At 36.9% G+C, this 24,896-nt stretch overlaps 1 protein-coding gene across 1 annotated transcript; it reads right to left on the reverse strand.

Moving 5' to 3' along the window:
- Window positions 1-1,450: 1,450 nt before the first annotated feature.
- On the reverse strand, window positions 1,451-18,869 carry nadkb (NAD kinase b). The gene is made up of 12 exons (XM_041804143.1): window positions 18,714-18,869; window positions 17,407-17,700; window positions 17,222-17,305; window positions 16,524-16,653; window positions 13,811-13,919; window positions 12,291-12,376; window positions 11,552-11,654; window positions 11,288-11,445; window positions 6,551-6,650; window positions 6,097-6,254; window positions 4,184-4,266; window positions 1,451-3,767 (listed from the first exon to the last, which is right to left on the reverse strand). The coding sequence occupies exons 2-12, from the start codon at window positions 17,697-17,699 to the stop codon at window positions 3,608-3,610; spliced, it is 1,464 nt and encodes a 487-aa protein (XP_041660077.1). The 5' UTR covers window position 17,700; window positions 18,714-18,869; the 3' UTR covers window positions 1,451-3,607.
- Between the last annotated feature and the right edge of the window lie 6,027 nt (window positions 18,870-24,896).

The raw sequence follows: 24,896 nt of genomic DNA on the forward strand, positions 1-24,896 counted from the left end.
GTTTTCTGACGGCTCTTCTGTTGCTGTAGCCCATCTGTATATCTCAGTTGTAACAAGTGGCCATTTTCTGCCCGCACCTTAGCACTGAAACAGCTCTAATCAAAGTACTAAATGATCTCCACACATTCACAATCACTGACTCCAACAAATGACCTTTTCCTGTACATGTGGATCTCTCAGCAGCATTTGATACAGTGGACCACAACAATTAAATTCACAGATTAGAGGAATGGGTGAGGCTGTCTGGCACAGCCATACATTGGTTTAAGACCTACCATCAGGACAGGATTTTTTTGTCTCCACTGGAGATCAAATAATGAAGATTTTAATTATGGAGTACCCCAAGGCTCTATTCTTGGACTACTATTATTTAATACATACTACCACTACTACGCACCATTCAGAAGCACAGAATAAACTTCCAGAATTATGAAGATGATACACGGCTTTAGATTTCACTATCCTCAAATGATCCTGACCCCATAAACTCCATCTTTTACATTTTTGATGAAATTAATCCATGGATGTCAGAAGATCTTTTACAACTCAACAATGACAAAACAGAAATACAGTTACTTATTTTTGTTTTTTTAAAAGCTCAGACACAAATCACTGACCTTCACAGTTCAATCTCCTTGAATTGCAATAGAGAAACAAAGAACCTTGGTGTTATCATTGACAGTTATTTGAATTTCAAGTCATATCAAAATCACAAAACCTGCATTTTACCATTTGAAAAACATTTCCAAAACTGGGAACTTCCCCTGATGCAGAGAAGCTAATACATGTATTTATAATAGACTAGATTACTGTAATGGTTCACCCACTGGCATCCCAAAATCATCTGTTCAGGGATTACCCAGCGAGCACTGAATGGCCTTACCCCTCATTAAAGAAATGCTCGTAAGTTATACACCAGCTAGATCTCTCAGGTTCAGGAGCCAGTGGTCTTTTGATTATTCTACCTATAAATTCAAAAGCGGGGGAGGCTGCTTTCAGTTTTTATGCCAGTTTAAATAAAATGCCCTACCTAAAGACCTGAGAGGGGTTTTAACATTAAAAACTTTAAAAAGTAGATTAAAGACTTTATGTTATGTGGCAGTTTATGGTAAGACCCCACTGCATGCTTTCAATGTGTGTATGATGTGCTCTATAAATAAAGCTTGACTGTTAAAAGTTATTGTTGCTTTTCTATCAGCTTGAACTAGTCTAATCGCTAGAGTGTGAAAAACCCAGCAGATCAACAGTTGTTGAAATAGCACAGCCTGTCAGGCACCAATGGCATGTTTCAAGTCACCCAAATCAACTTTCTTCACCATCCTGATGCTCAGTTTGAACTCCAGCAGACTGTTTTCTACATGCCTAAATGCATACCTAATGTGTACCTAATGAAGTGGTCAGTGAGTGTATGTGCTGTTGAGGAAGATTAAATAATCTGAAATTGTGTAAATAAAGAAAAATGGAGCAGTTTATTGATGAGCATTGAAAACTAGCTTGACTGTGAAAGTTTTTGGTTTTGTTTCACATGACGAATTCTGTTCATGTTAACTCGGGCAGAAAATTTAAGAAAACAAAACAAATCAATAAAATCCTGCACAGCTTTAGTTAGAACAGCTCTGGGTGTTTTTACAGAAAGTCACACACATGTCAGTAGTTTTTAGCTGACCAAGTAAAGAAAAACATTTTAAGCCTTTTAAAGCCTGTATGGTGTAAATATATAAATATCACATAAATATGACAATAAAATACATTTATCAGCATCCTATATGTACATATTTTAAATTTACAGTCATTTTCATGATCTAAACTGATCATCTGTAAAGCCTGAATGGTAAACACTCATCATTACACCAATGATGAAGTCTTTCAAGTCCAAAAAAATAACTTTTTCAGACTATTGACATAATTTAAGCTACAGCAGTTTTTTTTTATTTCTAGTTTAAAAACATGCTTTGGTTCTTTCCCCTTAGCAGTACATCAAGGACTAAGGGCCTGACTCACACGGACTAAGTGCCCGCTAAATCTGTCCAAATTAATCAAAGAGTCAAATTCACCAAAAACACGTAAAGGGTTAACGGATCCCCTAAATGCGACCAGACACGGATAGACTGTATCCAGTGCATGGGATATATTTCACATGCGTTTTAGCAACTGCCCATACAAACCGTTTGGAAAGGACAGAAGCTTTCAAAACAAATTCTTGGATAAATTTTCAGCCACTTCATTATGGGACAGTCGGAGCAAGAAGACATAATGATGTAATGGGCATGTGCAGCTCTGTTAAGTTAACTACATAACGTGATGTGTTGTTTACAGATGGTGGAGCCAGTTGATGAATAAAACTAGTACCTAAACTGGTTGGGAGAGAAACAAAAACTTTGTTTCTGTAATTTAAAAAAAAAAAAAAAAAAGCTTCTAGTGTGATCCATTGCTCTTCTATTAAAACAGAAATGCTACCTAGTCCTGATAAAAAAATTGGCACTGCATCCAAGCTAACTGCTTCACTGGCAGCAGCCATTTTTTACCGACTTGCAGTACAACCAAAATATGCACACAGCTACCACCTCCTTCTCCTCAAACAGTGCTGACTGGTCTGGTAATTTCTTTAAAACCTGGCACACACATTTCAGGTTCAGATGGATCTCAATGATGAAAAAAATGTCATCTGGCCAATCCATCAGTTTTGAAGGGTTACCCTAACTGTGCTGTAGAGCAAACACTGCAGGGAAAATTGCCCCTTCCATACAAACTGTCCTTGCAGCAAAAAGTGTCTAGTTCCCAAAAACTGGGGCTAACAGCTACAAACAGTTCTTGTGAAAAAATCTCTAGAGACTAGGTCACTGTACTAGAGTATTTATGGAATGACACGCACAAACTTTCCAGTGATCACGAAAACATTAGTTTGAATGACTTGAAAATAAAGTATCTGCAAACAAAGTTTTGAAATATTACTGTCATTAAAATAACCAGCTGACATGAGTGAAGGGCTGTCAGCGGTTCAACACTTCATCCACATGTGAAAGCTTGTTTTTAACAGAGAGGCCTTTATCAACATTCTCAAGAGTGACCACAAAGTCACCTAAAAAGTTTCCCCTCCTTGCTCCTGATCTTAATGTGAGCATGCTAGTGCCCTTTTCAACACCAGAGCACAGCTCTGTGCAGAACAAAGGTACAGAAAGCTTCTCTCCACATTCAGACACAAAACAAGAGCAAACATGGAGCAGGACAACTTTGTGGGAGTGTTTGTGCCTGGAATCTTTAGTGCTGGATGTTTTGTGAATTAGACCTTGACAAGGAGAAGATACAGGGAGAAAATGATGCCCAATTTCAGTTATTAACGGTTGCAATCCATTCTTAGTGCATCAAGCCCAGAGTGTTTGAAGGAAATGGAATGTAATGTGATGTGTACTTGCATGTATAAAATACCGTAAGCACTGTATACTCACCATACATGCTATCCAAATGCTAATTTTAAACTATCTAAGCCTCAGACACACATGCTCAGACTTTCACATTGTTAGTATTGTCATTGAAGAGACTGCAGGGTGAACTGGCTGCTGTAGAGATCTTTAAAGAAATGTCTTTAAAATTTAGTGTCCCCGATGATTCAGTTTTCTGTATCTGATGAATCCGAGACATCAGCCAGACGTGCCTGCCTCTTGCGTACGTTCCAGTGCAAACACTGAGCGAGGCTCTCGAACCAGTCGTACACCAAGTCATGACAGCAGATGGAGGGCACCGGGTAACAGGATGTGGTGATCTTTATACTGTTGAGGGAGAAGATTTTCAAAATTCATGGTTTTGAAATAAAACTTTAGAAGGAATGCTCATGGAACAGGTCTACTGAATGCATTCAAATGCTGCCCACATCTGCTGCTTACTTGCTTTTTTGAATAGAGAAGTCTTTAATAAAAATAAAAATCTGCACTGAATCACGTGTATATACTATTAATTAAATCCCCATTGTCATTTTATGGATGAATTTCCAACACTGAGGAAGGGAGGCTGTTTTAAAAGTGGCATCACCTTCTTTTCTCCCTCAGCGTGTGACGTTCATCCATGATGGCTTACATTCGGTTAACCTGATGGAGCTCAGATTTTATTGAATAGAAGGGGCATGACTCTCCATTGCTTCACAGCTTGGATCTATTCAGTGAAGTCGTACTGTGAGAATAATCTTTACCAGTCTCCATGTTGGATCTCTTGTCTCTTCCTGCCATCAAACGACACCCAGGCTGTGTTTCTGGCATCAGGGGATAATGTGATCTGTTTTAGGAAAAGAGGACCAAATATTTAACAATGCTGAATCTTTGAACAGCAAAAATAAGAACTCACATTCTCACAATAATATGTTAACAAGTGGGGAAACCCTGCACACTTTATCCCTTCATTCTTCACGGTAGCACAGTGAATTTCATGGCACCACAATATGTGAAAATCCTTGCAAAACAAGAAGATTGTTTGCCATATAGACCACAATGGCCAGGAAAAAATACTTTGGTACCCCGCGTACGTGTCATTTTGGTGTGGAAAATACTGTCATTGTAAAGTAAACAAAGAAATTCCACTTAAATCTATCCATTAGCTGTTGTAATATTTCAGTCTGGGACAGATAGTATTGGACATCACCTTTTTTGATCCACACTGCTAGCCCAGCTTAAATAGTGACTGTGTAAATTTCTAAGACAGAGAATGTATTTGACTGGTAATATAATATGTTGGACCTGAGTTCAGATAAAGAACAGTATCATCACTGTGAGAGTGACGACCTTGAATATGACTATACCTCAGCAGAGTAAACTCACATGGTGCTGAGGGTCAAACATTAACATGGATGAAAACTTCATGACACAACCATGACATGGAGACGGGGGGCATTTAGTAATGGAAGCAACTTTTAAGGATTTTATTTAAAATTTAAATTCCTGAAAAGTTGGGACTCTGTGTAAAATGTAAATATATACAGACAATAAATTCTAGAAGTCTTCCTCAGCCCATGCATTGATGTTGACGTCTGAGGGCCCAAAGACCACAGCAATCCAGTTTTACTTTTCACTTTGTCCCATGCATATTTGGAGATTTCTTTGAAATGTCAGAATCTTCTAATTATATTATGTACAGTGGATGAGACTCAGATACTTCACAAATTTAAAATGAAAAATATATATAGGTTTTTCTTTTCAGAATAGATGCAATATTTTCAAGCACAATCTTTCCCAAAGTGGTGAACCCTTCTCCACATCCTTTTTTAATTTATCCTTTATTTTTACTGAGAGGACCCACTGAGACCAATGTTCTCTTACTTCAATTCTCTTACTTTGGTGTCAAAATAAGATGGCCTTTAATTTTACAAAAAATCTCAGTCTCCACATTTAAGGTTAAAAGTTTTCCAGATTTTCACGTTTTATTTCAATTTTTAAACATCTTCACTCTTCAGGAGTTTGGGTTGCATCACTGTGCAACAGGTGATATCAAGTAAGAGAAAAAAAACAGGTTGAAACCACTGTGGATATTTGACTATCAGCAAGTAAAACCATTAAATGCACAGCAAAAAAAGGCTACAAATAACGACAAGATAAACCCTAATACAGGATGGAGATACAGAAAATGCAAATGTATCCCTAATGATCACTAAATTAGCTCAAAATTCACCACATAGCCACAGGGGCATTTCCTGATTTGGATGTTCACTGCAGACTTTAATTTTGAAGAGCTTGTCTGAAAAACTGTGTTTATCATTAATTTAACTTCACTTTAGCTGAGGTACCCATCAACAACCTTGTAAACAGCTGCACCTCTGACCTCATTTAACGCCACAGCCTGCTTCTTGAGTCATCATGTCCTTAAAATGAGCAAGTCATCAGTTAAAACATGCCTGTAAAATTGTAATTCAAGCCACTGTGTCAGACTGAGCCATTGTCAGTCACACATCTCTGTACTGGACTAAAAGCAACATTGGTTATACCTTGTGTGTGTACAACAACACAACACTGCATTTGAACCACCACTAATTGCTACATAGCTACATTTTGCTGACCAGAGAATATTTCCCTTTAAATGTGCATCTGTATAAGCACAAAATACTCAGCTCCTTACCATGAGCTCCACCCCGGCAGGGACGACGATGGGCCTAAAGGAGAGCGAGTGTGGGCAGATGGGGGTGACCATGATGGCAGGGACGTTGGGGTGGATCATGGAGGCTCCAGCTGCAGCTGCGTATGCGGTACTGCCTGTGGGTGTTGATACTATCACACCTACAAGACAGAGAGAGATATGACTCCACTATTTACCATATCTGCAGCTCTCTCAGATTGTGAGGAGTGAAGTGTTAGGTGTGTGACAGTCACACCACCACCACAAAATGGATTTTCTGCATATAAAAAATAGAATTTGTACATTCTTAACCACAATTTAAAGTTAAACAAAGTTTTTCATATCAATCATAATACTTTTTTTCTTATTATTATGAATTTGTAAATTGCTTTGGCAATGAAACGGGCAACAATTTTCAATGCCAATAAAGCTAACTGAATTCAATTGACTGCCTCACCATCTCCCTGCACTGAGGTGATAAGTCGTCCATCCAGATACAAGTCCACATTAGACAGGTAGGAAGAGGGGCCTCTATCCACCACTACCTCATTCAACACCTGTACATGAACGTAAGAAAGGGAGAAATTAGAATACACAAATAAACAACATAACTCCATTGGAAAGGCATCATATTCATTATTGACATTTCAGAAGTTTTTTAAACAAGCCTGTATTAATAAGGATTGATCTGAGATAAAATATTCCTAGAACAGATTTATCTTGGGTCTGTCAACATAGAAGTTCGACACAAGACCAGTGGTCCACATTTAAATGAACCATGCTACTACAGTGCCACCTACAGGCTAAATGCCAGAACAGTTTCAGCACATCCTCGCCAATCTTAAAATGCAGAAAGCTAAATAAAGGGGATGAAATCATTGATATCAGTGATTCTGATCAAAATAAACAAGTCAGCTTTGACCGAATTTTAATCAAAAGCATGGAGGAGCGGCTAAAAAAAATGAATATGGGGGAGGCTTGTCCATGTGGTGATAAAATAAAGTACCAGACTGGACTTTACCAATGTTGCGCTTTTTTAAGTGATCCCCCTTCAGTAGATTATCCTTTGCCCATGGCTGAAATTTGCACAACAATTTCATTTATTTAAGATATTTTATTTCTGCACTCATATAGACAATGAAAGAAAACAAAATACAAACTCTCTGGCCGAGATGACTGCAGCACAATCACTGCCACGTGGTACAAAGCACTACAGGAAAGCATTAAAAATGTAATCACCTTCCACAAACAGGAAACATTATATTAAATTCAATCAATACACTTAATAAATCAGCCAGCAGCAGAAACAGGTTTAGAGTGCAGTACAATCCAACATTACAGCTGGAAAGTACACACTGAGAAGAGAGCTGGCATTCAGACAGGCAGCACCTAAATCATGCTTCATATTCAAGCCAGTCTCACAATGCTGCAGTGCTGAGCGATGATGTCTGCCAGATGTACTGACGTCAGCTGAGCACTGAGAAAACATCCTGCTGCTTACAGCAGACGTGATGTAATGTAAGCTCGAACTCAGGATCACAGAGACACCACAACAATCACTTTATGTCTCCCTGATGAGTCGATAAAAGACAGAAGCTGCACTGCCTTTGTGTGACTACAGCACTGAGGCATGTTGTTTACTTACACAGTGTTTCAGACTGAGCCCGTCAAAGCTCAATTTATATCTATTTGGTACAGACAGCACAGTTGATGCCACTGTTTCCATGGCAACTAGGCTCTAAAAACTTCAACAACAATTGATTTTTTTCACCAGGACATGCTCCTCTATTATGACTGTCACCATAGCAACCCAAGCTCACTCACTTGTGCTGCAAACACCTGTGCAGATGTATGAGCATGCCCAGCATGACACAAACATAATCTTTGACATTTTGCAGCGTTACAACATCTCCTTAGGCTTGTGAATTAATTAGGATAGATTTAATCATCGTCAAAGTTAACAAGCAAGTAAAAGTCATCTTTTAAATGTTCCTCTTTGTGTTTCCACTGCTTCTGGAAACCATGAAGATACGTCCAATAACTGATTAAGAAATATGACGTGGTGTAGGACACAAATTTCACACAGGATGAACAAGAACAGAGTTATCTTTATGTATTTGGTATCTGACTTCTGTGTGCTTGTGAAATCGGAAATTAATGAATGAATCCAGACATGGAAACACACCAAAAGCTCTGAAAGCCTGATGAGGATTAAAGGTTATCTATCTTAGTGCATAAAAACGGGTCACTCCCTCGCTCACATGAGCTTGGTTTTATGTAGTCTCAGACTACTGACTCAGCAAATTTGAGCACAAGCAGAACTAGCACCATCTCTACGTCAAAAACATGGAGCAAAATAACTAAAAGTATAGTCCAACATAAACAACTGTTGCTTATTTGACAGTAGGAACCATTTAGACCACTTGTTTCGTCTGTGACTGGTCTGCTTTCTGTTCCCAGAGTCAGAACCAAACATGAAGAAGCAGTGTTTTCTCATGTTTCTGAAATTAAGTCCAACAAAGCTGCAGTTCAGTTTACTTCTTTTTAGGAAAGAGCGATTAAGTATTTCAGGAAAAATCCCTCAGTCTTCTCTCCTGTTGTTATATAAACACACTTTAAAGGCTGTGCAGAATTATTAATATCTGAGTATTGTCATCAACCATGAACTGACAAAAGAGCTTCAAGCTGAAGGAAAATGTTTTCTTTAACCTCCTAAGACCTTGCATGTATCTATGAGGACATTACATCTTGGCTTTACTACAACATAGAAATAATTAATTGTCCAAAATGCCCACTTAAGTTTAAGAAGTTTTCTGGAAAGTTTCAAGGAGGTTTTGAGGACTATATATACATTTGGAGAATTTGCTTAGAAATGTTCTTTTTTCATAGAAATTTTGGAAACATGTTTACATATTTTAGAGGTTCTAATTGGAGGTTTTGGGGGAAATTTGCTTGGAAATGTTTTGCCATTATCATGGAAATTTGGGAAATTCATTTGTAAATTCATTGGAATTTCTTTGGATGTTTTGGGGAAAATTTCTGTACATTTCATGGAGTTATGGGCAGTCTGTTTGTTTCAGGGGTTTTTTCAAAATGCTAAAGAAGTTTTGGGGAAATTTGCCTTGAAATTTGTGGGAATTTGTGTGCTAATATTCAGATACTAAAATATTAAAACCATGTGGAATTCTAAAGTATTTTTTTTATTTGAATGATCAGGTTTTATGGCAAAAATATTTTGGGGAAGATTTACAGAAATGTTGATATTCTTATTATGTGATACTTTAGGAATAACTGCAAATTTTCACAAGAAAAAATTTTAGTAATCTTTCAAAGTTATCAGGTCCTACTGATCCCAAAGTTGTGGGAGGAACTAAAAATGCATTTTATGTTTTCATAAATCTGTTTTTACGTTTTCCTTCATTACATGGTATGCGTCACTCAGCATTTTATTAAGAACTGGTCAACATCGCTTTAAAAAAAAAAAAAAAAAAAAAAAAAAAGAAGAAGAAGAAGAGCAAAGACCTGCACTGGAAGCTTTTCTTGGTGCAAACAATGTTATCTTCTCTTCTCTCAACCAGTCTTAGCAAGTTTGATTCACCAACTGGCTCCAGTGAGAGTGAGAGTGCTGTTTGACATGACAACTCCCTGTTGAGGGAGTTATGTGGTTATGTGGTTTACTCCTTTGTATATCAAATCCCCCTCTGTGATTTTTTTGTGTTTATGAAAGGTTCTGCCCTTCCCAAACACTGTATTAGCTGTTTCACATATCCATGGATGTAAAGTATATCCCATACCATGGATATGTGAAACAGGCTATCGTATAATATCACATCAGTTGAACAGACTGATGTGTCTGTTCATTAAACTGTGTGGAAGAATTGCAGGTCCAATTCTAACCCTGGCACACAGGTGTACAAATCACAGACTTCAAAGACGGCCCAGTGAATTGCAGTCAGCCTTTGTCTTCAGAGTTCAGTTTGCCTCTGTGTAGCCACAGATTCAGACTGAAGGCATACAGGACAAAGACCAAAACTTGACCAGCTGCCACTGGCTTTGTAAATGACTGATTGTGTTTTTTTAAACACCTGCTCTCTACCAATTGTATTTATTATCCTCTGACTCTCATTTATCATCCATTTATTATCAGCTGTATAAATGTATGCTTTACTGCTGACTGCAAAACAACCTGCCCTCTCACAGGAATAATAAAGATAACCTTGACCTTCTTTTAATGCAGGCTGACGACTCAGCATGTAAATCTGCCTTGAATTAAACTATGTTCATACATTATCCTAATACTTAATACAGCTATCTAACACTGCACTGTAACTTCAATGCCTGTATTTTTTTGGACTGTCTTCTTATATTTTTCACTTGTTTTATTTTTTATAACTGGTGTTAATGAATTTCAAATATTATTTTTCATGAGTTTTTTTCTCCACTAGTCATGATGCTGTTGCAGTAGTGTGAAGCGTAGTGTGAATTTTAATTGACTTTTAGCTAAAATGTGTGAAATAAATAAAATCTCACAGCAGGTGTGTCATCTCAATTCAGCCCAAACAGTAGATTGTTTTTTATTGTATGCTGTTCCACTCAAAAGCCCTAAAAAGACTTCACTGGCTCGACTTACCATTGAGTTACAGTAAAAATCAGGCACACGGAAAGGCCTGTGATGACTGCTTTGCAAAAATAAATCCTACTTCCACACAATCAGTAAGACAGTGCAACAAAAGGTGACAACTCTGTTTGATAAGAGGAAAACCAGCTAAGAGTTTGGTTAATGACTCAGCAGCAGCATCCCATAATTTCTGGGGGAAACGCTGCCTGAAGCATGGACTTTCCAGGCAACGCTGAAGAAACACGGGGAAAGTTCACGTGTTCCCCCAACACTTCCTGGTCCACTTTGAAAAGTTAATGCAATAAAAGGGGAGGCATCTTTACTTGCTATGTAAAATTAAAACAAGAAGTAAGGAAATTTGAAAAACTTTCACATTGTGATAATAGAGATAGAAAGCTTAAAACCATATTTAAGTAAATAAAAAGCCAAATCGCTGTTAACCTTCTGATCCTCACACCTTAATTCATTTTGATCCACGTGGACACTCAGTGGTTTAATGTCATAGAACTGATTCACTCCTTGCACTTTGAATTTCCTGTTTCCTTATTGCTTGAACAAATGAGTCATTGTTCCCACCTGTAGCTGCAGGGTGACCTTCCCGGCATCGCTGTTGGTGTGACCATGAAGAAGGAGTCCATTACGTTCCTGCTGTTGCTGCTGCTGGCCTGCTCTCTGAAGCATGTCCTTCACCACTTTCACCTTCAGACGACTGCGCAGCGTGATTGCAGCATTGCCTGAAAAAACACAAAATACATGCAAATATAGCCACACACTTCTGACTTTATAACATTTTCTGTCTAAAGTGGTTAAAATAGGTGTTTCACTTGAGCTCCAGCCTACCTTCAAACACTTTGGCTACTTCAGTCTTGTAGGACTCAAATTTGAAGGGTGTCAGGAAACCCAGAGAGCCCAGGTGAAACGCCATGACAGGAGGGACGCTGCCCTATAGACGGTGTAAAAAAGACGGTCCACACAAACTTTGAGTGCTTTTAAAAATCCACATCCATCAGATCCATTAAGTCTTCTTTTCATTGAGCTAAAGGTTTTACAAAATAACATGAAAATCAGAACAAATTTGGTTTAAAAGCCATTATGGTATACCAGACAGACATTTATGAGAGAGCTTAGTATGAACCAATAAAAAAGACAAAATGCTCATTGTTATATACTAGTTTTTTTCAAATAATATATTTCCCTAAAATATTAAGCCATAGCTGTGTCTTGTGTTTACTTCTTAAAATGATGTTAACCAGTTTAACTGTTACACATGCTTGCCTTAAAACAATACAGATGTCATATCATTCTTGTCATATCCGTTTTACCTTCGTTTTCAGTGACTACAAGCGATTTAATACAACTTATTTCAAAAAATGAAAAAGCATGAGAGTCAGCATGAAAAAGGTAACGTTTGCAATGCAGCCTCTGCCTTAAGAAGACATCCTAATTATAACTATTTGTTTTAAAAGAATAAACACTGAGTCATTATGAAGCCTATCTTTTAAAGTTATTTTATGCAGTACAATATGTCTGAGTGCAGCTGCTTCAGTCTGCAGTGATCAGTTGATACAAGTGTAATTACCTGGAACAGAGAGGAGGCGTAGAGCAGAGTCCCATCTCCACCCAAACAGATGATCAGGTCTATGCAGTCAGAGATATCATCATAGCCTGCAGGAGAACAAAAACAACAATAGCAGTGATACATTCAAATGTTACTATGCTACACGCAATCTGATTTGAAATGAATGAATATACAACAGAGCAATGACAACAAACAAAACAAAGACCAAACAAAGCAAAATATTTTGTAGAACATAAATGTGATCTGTCACAGCCTATAGAGCATCTCTGCTTTATGAGCAGCTGAGCCAATGTAACATGTCATCTGGTGGGCAGAGGATTGTGGGCCAAAAAATGACAAAAAGACTTGCTGGCTTGCATAAGGAAAATGTGACCACATGTAGAAGGACATGATGCTACTGTTGTTTTTATGTTTCAGATTGGTAAGATATGTCATTGAAATAAGAAGGAATGCACAATATTGGTGCGGACCAAAACAACCCAGCAAAGACCGCTTGCAAAGGTTGGTCTTGGTCCGCTTCCATTTGCAGTCTGGTGCGGTTCATTTTTACGTGAGAACACAAACTGACCTCAATTCTCAGGAGACATTGAGCTTTTATGACTTAAATCAGCTACCGTAGCCAAAGGTTCAAGGTTCACTTTATTATCCCTGTAAAGGGCAATTTGTTTCACCGCCAGCAGTCAAGACATACATCCAGATCAATCATAAAAGCAGCATAAACGACACAATAAATAGAAGCACAAGAGACAGTGTGCAATACAACAACAACACACATAGTAAGAAATAACACAGGCTTGCAACTAACCAAAGGAATATGTGTTAACTGAAACAGCTTCCGAAACAAGCAAGGACCAATTTTTGGTCCTAAAAACACAATTTAAAATGATGATGAATAAAGAAAAATACTTCAGCTAGCATAGGTCTGTTGGTCCAGCCTGAAATTCCATTAACTTCTGTTGTAAATGTCGGCAGAAATGTTCATATCTTCTGATACCAGTAGTTCACTTTGTAAGATACTATTATGCATCCCTAGAAATAAGAGGAAAAATCTCAACAATGGCATCTCCATTATAATTTGTCCAAACCAAACAATAACGAAAAGATGTTGTTTAAAATGTTTTGACAGTTGTTGAGCTGGAAATCTTAAATGTTTAACCTGACTATTTAAATTATTTTCCATCAATCCTCTGACACCTTCAGAATATATGTTTTGGCTGAGAATAAAACAAATATTGAAATGATGTCATAAACAATCAAAATGCATTGTTATCATACAACAAGACTTTTAGTTTAAAAAAATCTTGATTTAAAGATTAAGAAGCGACTAAAGCTATTTATTAATTTTCTGAGGCAAAAAGAGAAACCTTATCCCTTTTAGATGAAGTAAAATAGTCTCAAGAAAAGCGCAGAGTGCCTTAGATTTTGTTCTTTAGAACTTTAATTACTATACTTTAATTCATTACAGATGCATTAGTGTGCATGTGTCATGTAGCAGCTGTTGGGATACTAAGAAGCCTCACCCTCTCTGAAGGTACACAGCTGGTTGCGGATGGAGCCGAACGTCTCGTCCTTGGACAGTGTAGCATCGTCTGCCACCCTGCGCTCCACATACACCATCATCTGCTTCTCCTGATACACAAAGACACACTTTAGTGACCACACCCCAAACAGGCACACACACATTTTAACATACTCTCTGTAAAACCAAGTTGAGCATCTGCCACACATGTGTACTTTCATATGACAGCATTCCTAAGGAATGAAAATAAGAGTTTGTCTGTCTCGTTACACAATGTATGAATTTTGCCAGCATGTGGTTGAAAGATGAGGTAACTGCAGGAAATCAGACTGACACACTACATGTCTGGGTCATTTCCTATGTTCCTTTTTTGCCCTTTTTTTTGAACAGTCTGTTCTTTGACTCACTGTTCTAAAACATTTCTCAGAAAGACAAAACTGATGGAAGTCATTAAAACTGGCAATCCACTTAAACAGAAATATTACACAAACACTGGAAAACTACGGCAGGTTTTCCACCTGTAAATCTAACTCCACAGACCTTCCAGACATGGACCAAAAAATTAGATGTTCTACTGAATCAGGGCAGTAAACGGATCAGCTCTGAATGCTGAAGATGGAGTTCATACTCTCAGTACAGATTATATACTTACTAGAGTTCAGTGTAGTTCATGTAGTGATACATGAAATAGAATTTGACATAGCGACATACATATATATATATATGGCATAAGAGGTTTAGCACGACTTTGGTTAAGAAGTTGTTTAAATAACAGGTTTAAATATGTGAAAACTGAATATGCTACATTTCAACTTTAAAGAGCAGTCTGTGGAGTTCCACAAGGTTCAGTACTGGGACCTAAGTTATGTATAGTTGGTACGAATCAAATTGGTACAGTAACTGATGCATTAAAACGTGTAATGTCTGCAGATGACAGTAATTTTGTTCAGGAGGAAACATTAAGAAACTGTTGAAATCAGTTGAAACAGAATTAAATGAATGGTTTGCTTCATTTCTATATTTAAATGAAAGTAAAAAAAAATTTTTGTTGTTTGGTGGTAAGAGGGCAGACTGATGTAAAACTGAATTTAAACAATGTTGAAATTGAAAAAGTACAAAACAAAGTTTTTGGGAGTCATTTTAGATGATAAACTTTGTTAGAATCCCCATGTAGAACATGTAAAATGGAAATTATCCTAAATTATTTTTAATCTTGACAAATCAAGGGACTGACTGAAAAAGAACAGCTTTTATATATTATAGTGGTCCCTTGTGATGCCTTAAAATTAATCTAAATATAGAATGAAGAACTAAACGGAAGAAAAGAGCTATTAGGATAATAAACTAAGTTAATCTCTCAATCACTTTTTTGCAGGACCATCCACATTAAGATTTCTTGATATTGTAAACTCAAACACAACTGAAGTTGTGTTTTGTGTGATGAATAAGAACCTTACAGTTTATATTCAACTATTCTTTAATCTACGAGATGGAATCTATGATTTAAAGGGTCTGCTAATGTTTGAAACTAGAAAAGTGAGAACAAATCTCAGATATAGAGATTTGTGTGTTAGTCTTGGGAGGGAAGCTACACAACGGTCTTGATGATGAACTGAAATTGTGCAACTTCGTGTTGGTATTCAAAAATACTTTAAAATGTAAAATAATCAAAGGTTAAAATGTAAAATAAAACTTGTATTGCTAATTTTCTGGGTTATTCTTTGGATGGTACAGAATAGGCCCAAATAAGCAACTGGCTTCAGCCAACTCCATTTTCAGTTACTGACTGACACATTCTATGTAAAATGAACTTATTCAATGTTTGTTTTGCCAACAGGTTTGTAATCGAAATAAAATAATTATTCATTCATTCATATAAAAAACAGATTTAGGCAACATTTTGTCAATCAAAACTAGAATCACCACAAGGTTCATCAAATTAAATTAAATATTTTTTACACAAGTATGGAAATGTAATGGAAAACGCTTAGGGCCAATGACGTCAACAAAGAGTCATTTTTATCTGAATGTTGTCATCCAAGCAGGAAACAGTAATTTACAATGTATCTAATTATATTACCATGACCAGCATAAGAAGCAGGACACTCACATGAAATACTATAGAAAAGAAACAAAATGTGATTTTCTACATCTCATCAATTTTTTGCATAAATGAGCTTCCTTTTTAGAGGAAGGTCATCTTTATACAATCTATAATTTGTCATTCTTTTGAAACCTGTGAGTTTGAATTAGCTATATTTCTTTTTTCCTTGAAAAGGTTTCCTTCATTTTTTACTTGAAGGATGAAAAAAGAAAATTAACATTTTTGTAATCACTCAGTCCATCTTATGGTTTTTTTCTAAATAAAGCTTTTGCTGCTTTTGTTCCTGCATTTTTTGCTTGACAAACATTACCTTTCCACACAGTAACTTGAATCGTATTGGTTAATTACTGTGACTGTTTTCGACAGCAGTGAAACTTTCAGCTTGAGAAACATTTTTCATCTGCAAAAGTTTTTCAGTTTGTATGTGTGCGCACCAAAAATTTGTAGGATCACAAAATGACTGCCTGTTTTTCAGCTGATTAATGACAGAAATTAAAGGGCATCACAGTGCAACAGAACCCCTCAGTATCAGTTATCAGACTGAAAGTTGGCACTCTTAATCTCACAGCAAATTCACAAACATACAATAAAAAGTCCTGTGACATCCTACCTCCACTAGAAACCTGCAAAGCTCTTTAAAAGGCTCGACAAGACTTTCATCTCTAATCTTCCTGATGACAAGCACATTGACAGGAGGTTTATTCCAGGTGAGCCTCTGGCTGGCTGGGTCCTGGATGTGCCTAGGACACATAGAGACAAACAGAACTTAGTAAATAAACACTCACGCTTGTTTTCAAAACTTAAAGAAACATAGACACAGACAAATACACTTTGACCAATATTTTTTAAAAGCTAACAGCTACATCATGAAATCATATCCAAACTTCAGTCAAGATCACCATGCCTTACCTTATCTGAAAAAACAAAGTGAAAATTTGATTATTTACATCAACGGCTGCTGTCATTCTTGAAATGTTGTGAAACTAGTGAGGAGAGAAGTCCAAACTCCAAATATCAGAAATACAACGTCTCCCTCCTCTTTACCGTTTGTCTCCCTCCTCCGTTTCATATCGGACAACTGGCATTTTGTGTGTGTCTTCAGATCAAGTCCAAGGAAACACTCTTTAGACCAAGTGACATTAGGCATCTGTAGTCTCTTCTGTTACCCATCCCATTTTAAGTTATATCCAATCACAGTGTCCTCACTTTAATCTTATCTAACAATTACGCAAGCTTTTCTGTGTCAACGGCCTCAATGACAAACAAAGTATAGTCTGTGCATACAAAGTTCGAGACTTTCATGCTTACATGACTGAAGTTGGGTTGGGAAGAATACAGGCTTTGGGTCCGAAGTGAGTAGCTGGGTACGGTCCATGTAGAAAGTGTGCTCTCCTGTGAGGAGGGGGGAAAAAAGGCGGCAAGTCAAGACACTATCACCTCATGTCAGGGGCAACAGTGGCATGGCAGACCAGCTGGCAACCTGCAACACAAACCTCTTAGGAGAGCTTTCTGCTGTGTCGCTTGTTGAACCAGAGGGCTCCAAGTGCTCATGTTGGCCTGGCAACCTCCGTCGTTCAATCTCCCACAGCAGCTGTTCATGACCGCCTCCCTGCCGTTGAGACTTGGTTCCCTTCCTACGTCTCCTTGGTGACTTAGATGGGTGCTCCCTGTGCTTGGAGGGTCTGGCTGACTCAGACAGTTGACCAGAGGGTACTGAAGGCTGTGCCATACCTCTGTCTGAAACTGTCAGGGGTCCTGGTGATGGACTAGACTCTAGATCCTCCATTCTGCAATGAAGCAGAAGTATCTGCTAAAAGAGCTTTGAAATATTTTTTTAAAAGGTGTATAAAGTGTATTAACTACAATGATTCAATACTTTTTATTGTAAAGTTAGTTATGAACATAAAATGCAAATAATTGTTTAATATAAAAGAGGATCATTAGGTCCTTTTCAATCATTATAAATTTGATTTTTTAAAAAGATTATAAAAACATCACATTTGGCATGTGAGAAGGATTCTACAGGAAATATATGCATGTGCAACATTTTAAAGAAACAAAGTCCATCACAAATTAGTTGCAGAAAGCACTCAAATCTTAAATCAATTATTCTAACCATACAATAAGTAAACAACTGGAAAAATGGTTCTTATTTATACCCTAACACTGTATATGAGTCATTTACAGGCTGAAGTTTAAATGACCTTAGAAAGATATCTAATATTACCTATATTATCTCTCACATAAATAAATACTGTAGATAATGTCTTCCTCGGGTTTCCCCGTTAGCAATACGTTAGCAAGGCATTATTTAAGGCTGAATACACAGTAGGGTTAGTGTTTATCTTTAATGGGTTTTTTCTTAACCAAGAAAAAAAGTTTCATTACTGAAGATTACCTATTTAAGTGAGTAAATCATTGTCAAATTTATATGTAACTTACATATTTAAAATAAAAGCCAAACGAAAATTGCTCTGATCATAATAATGCAGAATAGGGAGATAAATCAACATTAACTAGTCAACCGCCAATGAAGCAACTTTGTTTTTAGCATTTACGCTTAATTTGACAGTGAAATTCACCGTATTTCCCCTGTACTACCCCTGGCATCCATTTAAATACAAATAACAGTCTTTGTACAAAACAAACTCTCAGATAAGCAGCCAGCTGACACAGAAAAAACGCTTAATATCCATTCTGACGGTTTTTGTAACCGTTGGTCTAACCGCTACTTTGCGACATCAGCTAGCTATTTAGCTTACAAGCTAACCTGAACCACTTGAAAGAAACGAATCCTTACTGTGTCAGAAAGATGTAACATCACTAATATTACATTTGAACTCGAGCTTTTTCAGACGCTGTTTAGAGACAGACACCGCCTTTAAACTCTAAAATTGCCTTGTTACAAAATATTACATCCACGCATGACGGGAGTGGAAGGAGACGTTCACTGCTGCAGCACCGTTCATGAGAGTCACTACGGGGAGAACAGTGCGCAAGACGGAGGGTTACAGACAGGAACAGCGCCTCTATCGGTTTGGAGGGCGACATAGAAATCAAGTTTCTTCGCCTATAAAAAAGATTGCACAAATAAAATTAAAAACATCATGATGAAAAAAATGGGGTTTTGTCACATATGCTGTCTATATTTTTTTCCTATTGAGGGTACTCTTTTGAAGTGATAAATATTCAGTTTCATGTTATTCACTGTTGTTCACATTAAACCATTATAGTGATACCTACAAAATGGTTGTGCTTACTGGCAACAATAGTTGCTACTCATTCAAAATAGGTTTTCAAGTGATGAGAGAAGAAAATGGAGAAAATAACTGCAGAACATGTTCATATGGGGTTAAGTTAACCTAATTTTGGGCACAAAATATTGGGAATTTTGGGCACAAATGGTTTAACAAAAATGACAGATCTATACATCAAGCCAGTAACAGTAGGGTAAGTAAATGTAATTATTTAAATTTCACCTCTGGTGTGATTTCAGAGGAAAATCGCAGTCTTTTTCTGTATTTTAAAAACCCCCAAAAATGATTCTCTTGTTTTAAAAAAAATTAAATTAAATAAAATGCCTAGGTTTGTGTAGATACATAGGTAGGATTATCATTATTCTTGAAAGCTCATTATTCTGAAATACTTAAAATAAATATTTATGAAAAACTGAGTTGAATATGATAGGAGGCCTTTTATTGTCTATTAGCATGTGCATTGTCCAACTACTTATAGCTGCCAACGTGGATTAAATGCACTGTTTTTCATGAGTTGTAATATGACACTGCAATAGACTGGGCAAAGGCTAACAATGCTACTGCAAAAGTGTCTGTCTTCTTGTCATTATCATTCATTCTCTTTATGTAATGTCAACTGTTACATAGATTCTGTAGGTTTGAACGTTGCAATTCAAAATGGCAAATCAAAATTGTAAATCACAATGTAAAAAACTGGCGATATGCCCACATACATGACTATGCACACACATGCACATAGACAGATGAAGGCAGAATACTGGGACTGGAAGTTGGAGTAGATAGTGCCATCTCTCACAGTCACTCTATAAAACCACATCCTGTTTTGCCAGACACCAAAGCTGGAGTCTTTTTATGAATTGTTTTATGTCAAGAAAGCCTACAGCTCTCTTAATAAATGTAAAACTTTTTAATACAGCATTTATTGATTAATCAAAACTCTGAATCAGTGCTGTAATGCAAGCTGTTAGTGGCTTGCCATATTACATAACCACGTCTTCCAGAGAGAAGCATTCTGATGTTACAGCAGCACTGAAACTAGATCTTGTATGTTTGGTAACCTGGATCAAGGATACAGAGACAAACACAAGGGCTTCATCTAACAGATCACTGCATCATCAGGTAAAAGCTCTAAAAGGTTGTATATATCTTCTATTCATGTTTGTTTTAATATGTGGGGTTGGCTGTAAAAGTCTCCAGTGTGATTGTGATACTAAGTTAGCACGTCATCTTTCACTTCATGCAAAAGTACAATAAAATGAGTGAGATAGAACTTAAAATTTAAAGATTATCTTGTCATTCAAGTGCATCTATGTGTGATCTGGGTTTTCCTGTGTAAATATTTATTCACTTTCTATAGTTTCAGGGTGCCCTACCTGTTTGCTGTTACCTTTCAGTGATAACAAAGAAGCTGCATAACAGGGTCTAATAAGGCAGGGATGTGAATCAGTGAAAGGAAGAACATGTAATAGAGGAAATTCTCCATATAAGTTTAGTTTATGTTTTTTACCCTGAGGGCAATTTACTTCTTCATTTACAGGATTGCTTTTATGGTTTCAACTCCTTTTTGTGAAATGTTAAATTTATCTTTTTTCATTGTCATCTCCATCGTTAATTTCTTTAGTTATTATATATGATGTCAAATACTTAACAGTTTTTCTGCATCTCTCTTTTTTCAATAAATATTATGAAGGTAAATTAGACCATACTCAAAGTTTAAAGCAGTGAACAAATTTGAACAAATCAGTGACCAAAGAGGCCTTAAAAAATACAATAAAGATAGTGCCAATTCATACTGCCATAACAGATGTGTGAAATCAACATTAAGGTTGAGAACAGTTGCTGAAGTTTTAGACAGAAATTCTGGCAGTGGACTTAATACTTTTTAAAGAGTGTTTTCATACAGTTTAAGACTTATTGCAATCTTCATTTTCTAGCTACACTCTAAACCCAAATTAGTTGACATTACTAATAAGCACAAGTAAACCGATTACCTTATACCACTTAAGTTTTTACACAAGCTAAAACTAAAGCAGTTAAGTTGTATTAACATAGAACCTTAATTTCATGCAGTAGGCATATTAAGTGTATATTAGTAGTCTTTACTAAAAATCATTAGTTCACATAAATGAAGACTAAGTTGTATGAAATAATGCTAAGTTTAACTTACATAAAAATATATTGTGGCGATCCAGGAAGCAGTCACCTAGAGCAGGGACTTCTGGGAGTGCTTTGTGTGTAAGAATTTGTTCTTCTACTGTTTTTATAATGTTGATGTTCATTGCATTTAGTGTATTAGTTTGTGTTTTTAGTGAGAAGTTTTTTTTGAAGTGTGACACCATGAGTGAGTGGGTCAATGTTGCAGACCACCCTGTCTGTATGCAACCACATCTGTGGTTCAGAATAATTGAGTGTTGCTCACAATTCCCATGTGAGAGCTTGTCAAACTCATTCAGTTTGTCTGGGAGCAATTCTTCATCACTGTTAACCACAATATGAAACTAGAATAGCACTCTGAACATAGACTTCTGCCATTAGCCTTATCTCCCAATGGTGAAGAGTCCTTTGATAACATTTCTGGATCCAGACAGTGCTCCAGATCAGCTGATGACTCCCTCCCTGGTTAGGGTGGAGACGTGATGAGGCAAAGCACTGGCTTCACCACGTGAGGAAACCATGATGGAAGCATTGCCTGCCGGTGCCAACAGGTGCACTGACAGTCTCAGCCATGTTTTTTTGAAAATTTTTAAATAGCCCCTCCCCTTAAAGAACTAAACATATTACATTGCATCTTTCAGTTGAATAGTATAAACAACTAATCTGATTTAGTAATGTCAAATTTTTTTGACAAAACATGGAAGAATAAGTAATGATTACTAAAAAATTTAAGTAGAAACAAAATCCGGGTTTACAGTGTAGTTACAACAACACGGTTGTGTATATGTAAGACGAGAATGTGACAAAAACAAAAGAAAATGACAGTATTATTTTTTGTTGTAGAATGTAAGTTGAGCTTTCTTGAAGCATTTTGACATTAGACTTCGAACAAAAAGACCCGGATCCCATAAGGTAGGTGAATGAGAGGTTTTGTGTTTTAATTAAAAATAAGCTATCCTAAAATCCAGACGTACCTTTTTAAAAAGCACTGGCATTAAAAGACAAAAAAAAAAAAAAAAAAATGAATAGCTCACAATTAGGGATTAAAACAAAGTACAATTTTCAATTTCAGGATACCTAAAATCTTTCATTCTGATTTTAAAGCAGTGACATGTCAGTGATCAGTGTCAGCGATCTGTTGCAGCTGATCAGCCATACCTCATTGTTATTAAGATGTATTCACTTCAATAATTCAGCTCCATGAGTATGGGAAAAATTCAAGTCAGAATTTCAAAGAGCTTCAAAAAAATTGTGTGTGATTAAATCTAAACATTAAAAACAAAAACTAGCCTACAACCTCTTCAGATGACTGGGCTAAAAAAAAAGTAATTTAAAATAACGGCAAAATTAAAACATTTTAGTCTTGCAAATGAGACTTTTCAATGCTTTTAAAAGCCTTAGATTTGGCTGCATCGATTTATCAACTTTTAAATTTACTTTCTAGCTGCTCAATGATCCTAGGTCTGTGTTGCCTGACTTTTCTTTTCTGATATTCCAAATGTTGTTGCTGAAAGGTCTAGCGTGCAGGGTGGCAACAAGACTCTTCTACTATGCATTTATAATCATCTTGCTTCCCAGAAAGATACATTGGCTAGACAGGTTACAATGTTACAATCTAGGATAGGTGTTCCCGATGTTTTAGTACCTTGCCCAAGGGCCCTCAATCTCCCGTAACAAAGTCAGCAGTGTAACCCACTGAGCTAGAGCAGACATGCGCAGCGCGTGTCATGCAGCAATCATGCACCCAGTCTGATATGTGCCTTGGTGTTTAACTTTTCTCTCGCCATTCTCTTTTCTGCTAATCTGATGCACACAGCACTGCAGGAGTAACATTGGTTAATGAATTAAAACAAGGATTCTCAGAAAAATGGTGAGTTCAACACTAATGTGTGATCACGGCAAAGCAAGGATTAAGAAAAGTATGTTCATTGAGTGTTTTGATTTTAAACTTTGACTAATGTCACATCTGTTAAACATGAAAGCAGCTGGGTTTATGATCTATTCTGCAACCAGTCAGTAGAGGTAGCTCTTTTGGCTTCACCCGAAGCAAAGTATAGCAATGTGCATTCCTTTACAGTCTCTGGTCTTCCCTATTCCAGTGTTCACTCTATGATGATGTTTGGTAACAACTGCTGCTGTGGCTTATGAGTAATGAAATTTGTTTCAGCTTAAAATAACATTTATGTACAATCAGACATTTACTACCAATTGGCTGCTTTGGTTGCTGATCAATCAGGAAATGTAGAGATATTAACTATTTATCTGAATTTCTGCATTTTTACAACTTGCAAACAAAAAAAAAGAAAGTAAGAAAAACAATGAGGAGAATTGCATCTATGTAAAAATGGCAAACTGACCAGACTACTTACAGCGATGCACTTCAAACTACTTTCTGCTTTCCTGATTTGCATGTTTGTTTTCATTATTCTGCACTTTGAGGTAGTCTTGCGACTTTAGGCAGTCTCATACATCGCAACACTTGCTGTTTAAGAAAAGTCCTCCCCTTCCTCTAAGTTCTACCCAAACCAACAAGTTATTCCAGTAGTTAAAAATGCATCTCCTAGAGACTCTCTCCCCCTGCGTCCCTTTCTAGTCAAATTCTTTCCCACACCCATCCATACACCGGCCAAAGCTATGCAAAGTACCAAACTGCTGAAAAGGATTTCATCCCTTCACAGACACAATCATTCATTCACCAATGGCTGTCTTCAACAGCAACCCTTGATTCAGTGTCTGACCCAAAGACTCTTTGACATGTGGACTACAGAAGCTGAAGATCCAACTACCAATCTACCAACCATAGGACAGCCATGAGTGACAGCTGATCCACTGATGAAAATGTTTTTCTTCTTCTTGGAATACAACCGGGAACGCCCTAGAAGACCAAATCTGATCATCTGATCACAGGTGGAGTATGTCAACTCTAGCTAATAATATTCTCCAAGCTGGACTATGACAATTAAAAACACTCCCCAGTTTGTTCTTATTTGACATAAACAAGGTAGAAATAATGTTAAAGTTTTATTTAAACAGTTTGTAACATGTTGAATTATTTCACTCAAACGAAAAGTTATTAGTAGTTTAAGCTTATGTAAGCAAGTTCTTTACATTCCTACAGTGTTCCCTGAGTTTGTTTTGAGGTAGACTTGCTTTATGTATCTTACAAGCGAGATAACAATTATTCAGTGATTGAAAAAGCCAAATACAGACAACAGTACAACTGGCCTGAACAAAATACTCAATATCCCCAGTACTGAAGAGAAAGACTGAGAGTATTGGAACAGAGAGGCCAATTCCTTTATGTTTGCTGTAGACTAAAAACATTTGGGTTTGACATCAAAAGATGAATATGAGACAAGAGGTCAACATTTCAGCTTTTATCTGAGTCACAACTTTAGAAGACAGCGTTCTTTGTAACAGAATAATTTTTTTTAGGTGAGAAAAAGTTCTGGAAAAGTTAGATTTCAAATAGATGGCCTCACTGTTGCAATTAGTTTTGGAGGGAGCGTACTTTTAAATACAGGAGGGAAAAAAACAGACAAAAAACTTGTCATAATGACAGGGGTGTCCTC

This window comes from Cheilinus undulatus, linkage group 13, assembly GCF_018320785.1.
Source record: "Cheilinus undulatus linkage group 13, ASM1832078v1, whole genome shotgun sequence".
Lineage (NCBI taxonomy): Eukaryota > Metazoa > Chordata > Actinopteri > Labriformes > Labridae > Cheilinus > Cheilinus undulatus.